This window comes from Prunus avium, chromosome 4, assembly GCF_965620075.1.
Source record: "Prunus avium chromosome 4, drPruAviu1.hap1.1, whole genome shotgun sequence".
Lineage (NCBI taxonomy): Eukaryota > Viridiplantae > Streptophyta > Magnoliopsida > Rosales > Rosaceae > Prunus > Prunus avium.
Window position 1 is genome coordinate 37661451 of NC_142287.1, and position 12319 is coordinate 37673769.

General features: G+C 37.2%; 2 protein-coding genes across 3 annotated transcripts; one reads left to right on the forward strand and one right to left on the reverse strand.

The window, feature by feature from the left end:
- Positions 1-4442: 4442 nt before the first annotated feature.
- On the forward strand, positions 4443-7623 carry LOC110771657 (SWIB complex BAF60b domain-containing protein). Its single transcript, XM_021975996.2, has 6 exons — positions 4443-5052; positions 5962-6076; positions 6207-6378; positions 6465-6688; positions 6944-7088; positions 7258-7623. The coding sequence occupies exons 1-5, from the start codon at positions 4595-4597 to the stop codon at positions 7067-7069; spliced, it is 1095 nt and encodes a 364-aa protein (XP_021831688.2). The 5' UTR covers positions 4443-4594; the 3' UTR covers positions 7070-7088; positions 7258-7623.
- A 149-nt stretch (positions 7624-7772) lies between these two features.
- On the reverse strand, positions 7773-9717 carry LOC148295383 (uncharacterized). 2 transcript variants are annotated; one of them, XM_088252155.1, is made up of 5 exons: positions 9065-9715; positions 8518-8629; positions 8334-8415; positions 8180-8231; positions 7773-8083 (listed from the first exon to the last, which is right to left on the reverse strand). In XM_088252155.1, exons 1-5 carry the CDS (start codon positions 9494-9496, stop codon positions 7937-7939), a joined length of 825 nt encoding a protein of 274 aa, XP_088108281.1. In that variant the 5' UTR covers positions 9497-9715; the 3' UTR covers positions 7773-7936. The 2 variants fall into 2 exon arrangements, with proteins under 2 accessions (XP_088108281.1, XP_088108280.1); XM_088252154.1 differs by having other exon boundaries at positions 7773-8231; positions 9065-9717.
- Positions 9718-12319: the final 2602 nt, after the last annotated feature.

Below are 12319 nucleotides of genomic sequence, written 5' to 3' on the forward strand. Positions count from 1 at the left end.
AACGAAGACCAAAATGAAAAAACCCTAAGGGCCTGTTTGGTGGGCTGGACTGGATACCAAAACCCACGTCGAGACAAGGGTTTCGAAGACTCTCTTCGTCGGCTACCTCTTGCCAAACGTGAACTCTCCCTCTTCAGGTCGTCTCCCTCGCGTCGTCTCCCTCTTCAGATCGTCTCCCTCGCGTCGTCTCTCTCGCATCGTCTCCCTCAACCGCTTCACGTCGTCGTCTCTATTGTCTCTCCTCTCCTCTCTCTTCTTCTCTCCTCTCTTCTGATGTTTTTTTTTTCTTTCTAAAACTGATTTCTCTGTTCTTGTTTCTTTGGATCTCTGTTCTTTTTCTTTTCGATTTTTTTTGTTAAATATTGAGTGCTGTGGTTTTTTGGGTTTGATTTATTTTGATATCTTTTTTTTTAAAACATTCATTCATCTTTCTGTTTCCCAGAATTGAAGATCTGGGTTAGATGTTGAGTACATTTTATTTTATTTATTTATCACTTAATTTTGGGCATTTGTGATGATTTAAGAGAACTTGTGTAAAATTGGTGTATTGGGTTTTTTTAGGGACAAATGGTTTTTGATGGTTGAAGGGTTGAGTCTGATCTTTGATGCCTCGTGATCGATCAACTGGAATTTGAGAAGTGGGTGTTTATGATTTTTGTATGCAAACCCCAATTAATCATTTAAAAACGAAAATTTGTTATGTTTTGTGAATTTGGGAAGTGGTTGATTAGATCTTCTCATATGCAGATGGATAGAAATTGTAAGGCTATCTAGCAATTTGGGGATATTCTGATTGCATTTCTAGGTAGTTTGGTTTGTTCAACGTGAAGATCTTTCAAATCTGGTTTCCCATCCAAATTTTGCATCATATTAATTTTTTTTTTTTTAAATGTGGTTTTTAGTTTGTATTTTCTTTGATCTGAAAGAGGAAGAAAGATACTGAAGAAAAAATAATGAGATTTTCTATTTAAACCTCACACTTCTCTTAATTCACCCCAATACTTAAAGAGTGCTGCTAAACGAACCCTAAAATTAACTGAGTACACCCTATGATCTAAGTACACCCTAATATTTTAATTAAAATATAAAATTAACTAAGTACACCCTATTTAACTACCAAAAATACCCAGGATACACCTATACACTCTATCACACAACACCTTAATACCAGTCCTAAACCAAATTTATCTTTTTACATGAATTTGTGCCCTATGTTTATATTTATAAATGTATTGAATTTACAGACACAAACATTGAACTTATTATTTGATTTCACAAGTTATATGAAGGAATTTTCATGGCCCTCAACATATTATTTGGATCTAAACCAGAAAAGCTATAAAGGCATTTCCGATGTTTGTAGCAAGTTTGCAGCATACCCACATGGTCGTGGATCTCTTCAAATCATCAATATTAAACAACCCAGAAACTGCTCCCTTTGAAGAACAAATTAAAACCAATTTTCAGAGGAAGGTTACGAAACATTGTGGGCAGTGAAGAACAAATCAAGATAGTATAACCCATTTGATAACAAAATCAAAATGAGATTTACCAATATGAGACGACCACGACACCAGTATAATGGTACGACGACGGCATTGTTGTAACGGTGGAGAAGCGGATGCGACGACGGTGTTAGTGTGACGGTGGAGGAGACGATGTTATGAAGGAAGTGTTGCTATGTCTGGTGGAGGAGACGACGACGGAGTTTCATAATTCAATATATCTTTTTTGGTCATTTTATATTAGGGTAAATTAGTAATTCAATAAATAGTTTGGTAGTAGGGTGTACTCAGTTAATTTCAGGGTTCGTTTAGCAGCACTCAACAAATCATTAAACTGTAAGTTGTATTATTGTGTAAAAAGACAAAAAAGTCGTCCAACTTAATACTTAACCCTAGTACATCTATACACACACCCCACACACCCCACCACTCTTCATATTAAGTTTTACAAAAATACAAACTCCTATTGTCAGAGACGTAGAACATTGACAAGCATGCCTCTTTAAAATCTGCGTAGGAGCTGATGGAAAGACTTATTGATTGTTTGGCTGTAATGATCTTATTCTCTTCCCTTTGTTGATTGCTTGGCTGTTGATTGTTTTTTTTTTTTTTTTTTTGTAATACCTGATGTTTTGGTAAAACCGTTCTCTTTCTCTATAAAGTATTAAATTTTGAATTTGGGGTTCCATTTGTTTGTGTTTTTTTTTGCTGGGTACAGTAATATTATTGTCACTTCTGGAATTCCAATATGCATCTAAAATCATAATCCTGCTGCTGCTACTTCAATAGTTGGGTTATTTTTCTTGTTGCTTTTCCACTCTGATAAAAGCTTCAATGTATTCTCCATTGGTTGGTGGCCAATCAGATGGCCTACTCCTAGTGCAAAGTGTCAATTTAATATTAGAACTATCCGGCAACATTCAATCGTTAAATTGACACTTGCTTGCAGCAAATGAAACGTCAATATTAGAATCAATTTGTTCTCTAGGTATCAGCGGTAATATTATTGTCACTTTTGGAATATCAGTATTGGGTAGCTTGAATTTTTCTTCATGTTATACTAAGGGTAGCTTGTGGGGTTTAAATAGAAAATTTCTTTTATTTTTTATTTTTTCAGTTTGGGGTGTATTTAAGGGTTGTTTGGTAAGATAGTGGGGTTTTCTTAGAAATTATGAAAATTTAAATTAAAAGTTGGGGTGAACTTAGAACATGGGGTGAACTAAGAGAAGTGTGGGGTTTAAATAGAAAATCTCAAAATAAAAGAAACACTGAGGCAAAAAGTTCGAATTTTGCATCTGATTATTGTTTTAATCAAAATAATAATAAAAAATTTTGATTTATTAAAAAAAAATAACTTAAGTATGTTGTTTGGTGCAAAAATGAATAGGACTGGACTCAAAGCCTAGTCAGTCCAAGCCAACCCAATCTAATGTTTCAAAGCCCATTCTAGCCAATCCAAGCCAGCCCACCAAATGAGGCCTAAGTCACTTAGTCAGCGTCTTTTTTTTTCGTGTGATTCTGTGTGTGCTCACCTATGCTAGCAGCATACACACCCAATCAACCTTAGCCACATATGAAAATATTATATAATTTCAAATATAAATATATATATAATATATATATAAAATATATATATATATATATATATATTAATTTTATTGGACCGGTTATTTAGGATGAGAAACCGAAACTGAAACCGGTCTAATTCGGTCCGATTTGGATTGGACTCGATTTTTGACTTTTTCGATCAACATGGGTTTTTTCGGTTTTTTTTAAAATTGGTTTGGTTCGGTTTTGCGGTTCCAATGCCCACCCCTAGGAGAAAGTGTCCCTTACAAAACACCACACTATTATCCATCTAAATTAGGTATTGTGTCTGAAAAGTAACATCCCATCAATCCCACAAGTATGTGATGCGAGTCGATCTTGATTAGAAATGTATGTAAGTAAGTGCATTAATAGTTTGATCTTAATTGTTGATTCATCATAATGAATTCACAAGCGTAAACGACTAACCATAGCATTCTTAAATTGTTTATTTTTTGATTCTCTTACAATGATTATGCTTTATTGTTTATGTTGTTTGCAATAGTCCTTGTTTGTTTTGCTAGTGTTTCGGCTTTCCTTCACCTCTTGTAATCATTTTCAATTTATTTGATTAGAATTACATTGACCAAAAAAAAAAAGAAAAAAGAATTGCGTCCTTCATGTCTCTCTATCTTGTTTTTGCATAAACTGCTTTCCATATGTGCGCCAAGCATTAACAAAATGGGTATATAATCTGTCAAGTATCATTGAACTAGCTGTAGTACATTGCAAGTGATCAGGATCACATGAAGAGAGGTAGGTGGTAGGTAAAGAAACATGGTCAGACTGATGGATAATTGAAAGTGCTTTCTCAACCTTTGGATCAAGCGATCACATTCAACAGCGGTTGACCAAACCCACCAATTCTTATCCAACGGTCTATAGTCAAAGCGAGAAATCATATTTTGTTGACCACATTTGCCCTTACCTTCTCCACAAAGCAGACTCTCATTCGTGAGAGAAAAATATCGCAAAGTTGCAGAGGTCTAGTCAGCACTCAGGACTCAGGACTCAGGGCATTATCGTAATTCAATCAACCAGTTTGATTCTGTAGCTGTAAACAATGTTTACCTCTCTTTATCTTTATCTTTATCTTTAATTTGAAAAGTGAAACAAAAAGAGGAACAAAAGAAAACCAGTTGCAACTTTCCCACGTGACATATTTACCCCGAATCTTTTACTCATAATGGGATGGATAGGGTCACATTCGAAAGGGTACTTTCGTCTTCTGGAAACCGGACGGGGAGATCGAGCTCAACAGTCTGAAACTCAGAGTGGATAGAACAATGGGCTTTACCGACTTTTCATAATAAAATCAACATGAAGGGATATTTTCGTCATTTCAGCGTTATAAAGAGGGCGGTAAAGAGTAGAGAGAGATAGAGAGAGACAGAGAGAGGAAGAGAGAGACAGAGAGAAGAAGAGAGAGAGCAGGCTGAAAGAGAGAGAGAGTGAAGAGCGTTTGGTTTCCGTTTATTCTGTTAATATATGTGTGTACCAGCATGGTGTCGGACCAAGAAATAGCGGAAGGTGTGGAGACTGTTCTCCGTCAATCAGGCCCTAACGACGTCACCTCCGTAAACGGTGTCGTTCAGCAGCTCGAGGCCAAGCTAGGGTTAGACCTGTCCCACAAGGCTGGCTTCATTCGGGACCAGATCAGCTTCCTCCTCCGCCCGTACGCCCCACCGCAACCCCAACCCCAACCTCCGAAAGACCATTTTGCCCTCCACACCAACCCCCAGCACCATTACCACCACCACCACCCTCAATTCCTCCCCCAACAATTTCCTCCCCATTTTGCCCTCCACCCCCACCACCGCGCCCCCGAGCCCCACAGCTTCCAGCCGCCGCCGCCGCCTCAGCAACTGCGGCCTCAGGCTCAGCTGCAGCCTCCCACTGTGAAGCACGAGGCCTTGGCGCAGAATGCCACTAAAGTCGCCCCAGAAACGCCCAAAGAGAGGTTTGGATTTTGTTTTCAAAATTTCAAATCAGAAATGGTGAATTTTTAGGGTTTTACTTTCCTTTAGATTGCAAAGGTTGCGTTTCTATGAAATGTAAGTGGTGCACGTTTATGGAGTTTCCAATTAGCAGTATTTCGTTAATGGCCGTTTTGAAAGTTTTGTACTTTTCCTGTTTCCTGCTAACCAAGTTTCGCCAAATTGCATATTTTAATTGCTAGTACTTGCTATTTGAAATTTTTATGGTTTCCCTTTTTAGGTAAAAATAAGCCTGATAAGGTCAAATTGCAGGCGTGTATCGCTTTGTGTGAATGAGAAATTTGAAAATTGTTTTTAACAAATAAGGAAACATATGGAAATTGGCATTTAAACCCTGTTATTATTGTAATGGGAAAGTTTTAACCTTTTTGTTACCGTATTGTCTTTCATATAAAAGTCAACACTGTTATTGTTTGTCCTTACTCCCAAAGCATGAAATACAAATCAACTAGTACTTACTCACTCTTGCAGTTGCAGTCTCACTCTAATTATATTATAAAAAGTGCTTGACTTTTCAATGTATGAAAAACTATATGTTTGAGCTTAGCATAAAATCAAATTTGCTTATTCAAGAGCTGGCTTAGCATGGTCTTGCTAATTAAACTAGTAAGCTTATCTGTTGGGTTGGGGATTAACATTTTTGCATAAATTTGGAGGATTAGTACTTTAAAGTTCCATTATATTAAATGCTCCTTCTTTTCTTAAAATTTTAAATAGGGTAGTTTTCTCTGTCTCAGAATTAACTAGTTGGAAAAGCTCAAATCTTTATCTTTTTGTTTTGTAGTTGTAAGTAATCTATTACGATTCAGTGCTCTATTCATAATGCAATAAAATGACCTGGCATGTTTGTGTCGGTCATAATTTTACTGCAGTGCTCCGGCTTCTGGAACCAAGAGAAGAGGTGGGCCAGGGGGTCTTAACAAAGTCTGTGGTGTCTCACCTGAGCTTCAGGCTGTTGTTGGTGAACCGGCCTTGCCAAGGACTGAGGTTATTACTCCCAAATCAACCCAGATTCTCTTTTTATGCTAACTTTCTAATGATGTGGATTAAGTTTTTGTGTGTAAATCTTAATGCGGGTTTGTGGGTGTACATTAAGTTTTTGTTTTGCGTATTTCAGATTGTAAAGCAGCTCTGGGCATACATAAGGAAGAACAACCTCCAAGATCCAAGTAATAAGAGAAAGATAATTTGTGACGATGCCTTGCGTGTGGTATTTGAGACAGACTGTACTGACATGTTCAAGATGAATAAGCTGCTAGCTAAACATATCATACCCCTTGGACCTAACAGTACGTCAACATTGTGCATATTGCTACACAGTGTGTGTCATGATATCTTTGATTTTATGTATAACATTTCTCCTGCATATATGCAGAGGAGTCAACCCAAGCTAAACGATTGAAGTTAGAGGCCAAGTCCACCACTGATAGTACTGAACCTCAACCTCAACCTCAACCTCAACCTCAACCACAAACTGGTTCCCCTACTGTAGGAATATCTGAAGCACTAGCTAAGTTTTTGGGCTTTGGAGGAAGGGAGATGCTCCTATCTGAGGCAAGAAGCCTTGTTTGGGAGTATGTAAAGGCTAACCGTTTGGAGGTAGGATCCTGCTGCACAATTTTGTACCTTCTCCGTCTCGTAGATCTAAGATGATTATTTTATTGGAGACACGTACTCTTGTCCATTATTCCATCATCAGTCACAAGTTGGATTGATTTCTTCTAGTGAATGCTGTATTTGTCCTTACCTTTATATTGGCTTAAGAGCTACTTCACTTGGTTTCGACCTTTTTTTCCCCATCCTAGTGCATTTGGAACAAAGACTTATGATGGTGCTGTTCTTGTATTTCCGCAGGATCCTTTAAATTCTACGGTGATATTATGTGACGCAAAGCTCCACGAGCTTCTTGGATGCGAAAGCATTTCTGCAGTGGGGTTGCACGAGATGTTAGATCGCTATCACTTGTTCAAACAATTGTGATTTCTGGTAGTGTTGACTGGTTAGTATAAACTCCATATGTTTACTCCATCTCATTTCTTTCTTAAATTATTTAGGTTAGTATATTTGCCTGTCTCTGTAGATGTATCTTTTGCTAAAGTTTTTCTGCCTATGGCCTGCCCTGATCTGTCCTAAACAAATGATGGTGTTGTTTGTTTATTCTTTTGCAGGTGCATGGGGACCTTTGCCATCTGGTCTCTTCTGATGGTAGAAAAGATAGGAAAGAAGTTTTTTTTTTCTTTGTTTATTTCTTTTTTGTGCATTGACGTGGTTAGGTGTCTTACATGTCGTGGTTATTTATATGTAGAATTGCTAAGTGTTGTGGGTTGATGGCAAGTTTCTTTGTTTATGCCATTGCCCGGGGTTTAGTTCTTTTTAGTTGTCTTCTCCTAACCCGGAAACTGTGACAGAAGATAAATGCTCTGTACAGCGTGGAAGGACCCTTTGCATTTTCTTAGAGGGCTGGCAGTAAGTGTTAGTTTTGACTGCAGCTTTTGTGTATCTTGTTACATGGCAGTAAACTCCTCTTTTAACTCCGACTTGCTTTATTTGCTTTCTGGCTTTGTCGATGGTAAATATATTTCAGACATTTTAAATTAAATAATACTGAGTACTGATGATGGAGACAGGACTTTGTATGGGTGGCCTGAAAGTTTGGAAGGTTTCACCAGCAATACAACAGTCCTTGCAGAATGAGCACCGTTTTCTTATCAAATTTTCGACTTTAGCATCACACGGTGGAGTGGAGAAGGAATTGCAAATTATTAATTTGTATGAAAATAGTGCATTAAATCAAAACCCACCAAGGTCTGCTCTGCAGCACCTGTGCCTCGAGTGGGTGATGCTGGCTTAATGCAAGATGAGTTTCAGTAAAATCAGAACGGCGGCCTTGATGAGCAGGAGGAGGAAAGCCAACACAAGTCTGTTTGCCTTGCCCTTGAACACTGCATTGAACCCAATCTTATCCAGTACAGCCGTCATAATTCCCATGAGTTTCTGCACAAGTGATATATAAGAAGACAAAGAAAACAACAATAAGGGACGCATTTCTGAAGTGGAAATAAGAAGTTGCAAGCTGCTTGCTTTGCTTACCAGTCTAAGGGGTTCAATATGGAGGAGTGGTTCCATGAACATCTCCACATTTCTAAAAGAAAAGAAGATGTTTATTATATATTTATGTTATTGAAAGCGGGGCCAAAACTAATAATTCAGACTCAGAGAGAGGGTATGCAATTTGAAGCAGTACCTTATCATCACCTTGCCTCTGTAGATTTGACAAATATGGAAGCTAAAGCCCTTCCCCAGAGGCACATGCGTTTTTTTCCACTCTGCATATCAATCCAACTAGCTACTTGTTGTTTCCCATTTGTATACTATCGTCTTAATTTAAAGAATAAAAAAAAGAATTTGTTGTGTGCATAAATAAATACCTAAGCTCCACTGAATTCCGACATTCATCCCATCGTGCAATGTCGGTGTTACAACAAATTCAATGTTATTCCCCAAGTTTCGGATTAGATATGAGAAAAAATCCAATACTTGCTGCAACAGTTGTAGTCACAGTTCCAAATCAAAAACAGAAAGAAAGAAAAGAAAAGAAGAACTGCAGCTGATTACGATTTAATACATTGTTTAATCTGATAACACTCAAGAGATAGAAGAATAGTTTCAGAGAATTATAGAAGAAGAATATGATTTTCTATATTGTTTTTCTGATAATGATCGTATTACAAGCACAGTTACTATGTAACCCCTCAGCCTAACTAACTCATAACAGACCTATAACAAAACTCTAGACTCAGCTACTCACAATATGACACTTGTCACCATATCATAGGTACAAGTGTCTGTAATACTCTATCATAATCATGGTTTGTTTAACGCGTAATGCATCAAGAAAGATGACTTTTAATGCATAAGCGTTCGTTTTATATTATATATAATATTGAAATCAAGCAGTATATATAAAATGTGTACCTTCTTTCCTCGGAGGGGCTGGAAAATTGAGAATAAGTTGCAGACACACTGGCATTCATCTCCTATAATCTCCGACAACTCGCGAATATTTTTGTTCTTGATGGCAGTGTAGAGTTTGAGCACTGTTTCGAGAGCTTGCGGATCCTCCTCACCTCCTGGTAATCCAGAGTTTTTGGCATTCAATGGCACAAGCAACAACCCTCTCTCTCTCCGCCTTGATTTTGAAGAGAAGAAGCTTGTTGTGCCAATAATAGGTTGACCGTCACTACAACTTGGTGGATGGAATTCAGCAAAAACAACATTATTAGCTGCTGTTTTGTTTAGGTTTTTGTGAACAACAGCACCAGAATGAATGGTAATACGTGTGATGATATTGGTTGAGTTACAGTAGCAGAACTGAGAGATGAATGGATGGAAAGACACCAAAGCCATATGAACGAACTATCAACCAGAAGAAGAAGCAGAGCCATATATTTGTGCAAGATTCCTACGCAACCTAAGTGAATATGTGCAGGTGCAGCACAGGAATGAAAATTAAAATCAATCAAGCAAACCATATGGATGGTCCATATCTTGCATGCGTCAATAATAGCAACTAACAAGTTAAGTATCTTTCCCACATCCTAGGTTTCTTCCTTGGTTATGCTATTGTCTTGTCCTCTCTCTCTGCCTTATTTGGTTGCTTTCTTCTTCTTCTTCCTCTGCATTAACAAAAAATGAATTTATTTAATATCTAATAAATCTATTAATTTGTGTCTTTTATTGGATTGGAGGGTCCTTAATTTCAGTCTCAAAAGTGTATTAAATTTAAAACTATGAAATTATCTCTCGATGCAATTTTGTCAGCATAGACTAATATCGGCAAACATTCGTCGGGAGACGTCTAATCAGGAAAATTATCACCGGCATATATCTGTACCGACAAAATTTTGTCGGGAGAGGTTGTTTTCCTATTTTTTCTAGTGAATATTTAAATATTTTATGGATTTCATAAATTACTTAATAAATAGTAAATAATTATTTTGTGGACCTTGTGTTTTGTTTTTTTTAATATTAAATAATAATGAAAATATAATCTATTTAAAGAGTATAGCCGGGCGGTTATACTGTTTGAATATTCAAATTTATTTAAGGAAATATGACAAAAGGGCACATGAATTCTAGGGACCTCCAAATCTTAATGTGCGTATTTTCAAGAGTGCAGAATAGTGATACCATAAAGGAATTGAAAGATTGCAGGAACATGAATTCTAAATTGATCAGGTATTTTTTATTTAACAATATACACTTACACATGTTTTATTAGTTACTGCAACAGACTGCCCTCAAATTTGTATTAGTTCTACAGGGGCTAGCATATAACAGTGCATTTATTAGCTGCTTTATTTTCTTTTAAGTTTACTAGTTTATGTACACTCCTGAATTTGCACTTTAGTCCCACTCTTTTTCCCTGGATACCAAACAACCTAGGGCTCAGAGGAGTATCTCACCCGCTATTCCTCCTCATGATACAATATGGATGCTGTCAGTAATTGATAGCCATATTTGTGGACATTCTATCCATAATTTACCGTGTTGCATCGCCATTGCTGTATGAGCTGTTGCGAAGGCCATTGTGTTTGACTAATTACTTTTTTATGCTATTAATGCAATTTAAACCTGATCCATCATATTGAGTATGTGAAGGCAAATTTCTTGCATTGTTTGGGTTAGAGTTGACAACTCCCATGTTGCTTATTTATGATTTTATGTCTGCAGGGAAGTAGATGAACTACAACTAGAATTGAACAAGTATATGAACTCCAGTCAAGCTGCCTCCGGTTCTGTAAGTATAACTAATAAACTACCTAGCACTGCTTAAACAATTTCGTAAGCTTTGTCTGTAGTTTATTAACAATCTTTATATACGCGCAGGTAAGAGATTCCTTCTCCAAGGATGCTGAGGAATTCAGGCAATCAGATAAGTATTCGATGGTAAGTGAATATATCATGCTGTTTCCTGCCTAATGTCCAATTAATTTACAGAGGTGAACATCATTTTAAAACTGGAATTCTTTTCTATTGTACATGATTTTTGTTCCTCGTTGCTATATCGCAGTTCATTTTCTGTGCATTTAAAGTGAAGCTGATTCATGTTTTTGACGTATGCCATGAAATCACGTTGTGTTGCACTGTCCAAGCTAATTCATGGAAAAGTTACCACTTCCATTCTTGCATACTTCATTTTACTAAAAAGAAAACAGAAAAGATCCATGGAAGAGAAAAAAAACTTGTACCAGACAGGAACCAACTAGTTTTAAATAGATTCAAGCTTTACATAGACATCATGTACTGTTCTTTTCCTTCTTTTTTGAATAAAATCTACAATTGGCCATCACTTTGCCAGTTGAAACCCTATCTATGGGGAGTGACTCTGGAGATGAAACGGCATCTTACTCCCAGGTAGATGATGGGGTTGTACAAAATAATGTGATTCATGTTGACCAAAATGCTGGTGATGATACTAACAAAACAGTATATGGATGCTAGATTGTTGCAGGTTCATTTAATAACTATTTTACATCACGTGCAGGAGGAATGCTGCAGAGACATGTACATATCAAGCAACAATGACAAAATAGAAATCCAATCGGAGGTGAAACATGAACGTCGTTATCTGAAATCAGGTGATTTACATAAGGAAAACAAATGTATTATGGAGATCAGTGAAGACGTTGAGAGGAAGGCTTTGCAAGCTAAATTGGACAAAATGGTTAAGGACCTGGAGGAGGTCAGATTACTCAATAGCCCACTTTCAAGAGGATCGGCTATTACAGTTGTCTCACCAGAAACAGACTGAAATAGTCTGTGAACAGGTTGAGATGGAGACAGCAAATACAATTCTTCATTTACAGGAAGAGGTTGCTGCCCTTCAGTTTGAACTTGATGAGAGATTACACTGCATGATTCAGGAAAATAAGGTACTGAAAAACACCATTGCAGCTAAAGAGGATGAGACAAGGTCACCGAGTGTGGAGTGGGAAAAGGCAACCTTTGAACTAACAAGATTCCTCCTAGATGGTTCTAAATGCCTCCAGCCAAATAGAAAGTATTGCTTGTTCATTTCCTCAAGCTAATGTTTGTATTAGTGAAGATGTCCAGAGGGCTGCCAAAGTTTGCATGGAAAAGGAAGAAACAATTGAACTACTACAAAAGAGTTTGGAACATGCTCAAAAGATGGTAACAGAAATGGGACAGAAGTTAAGTACCTTGAAG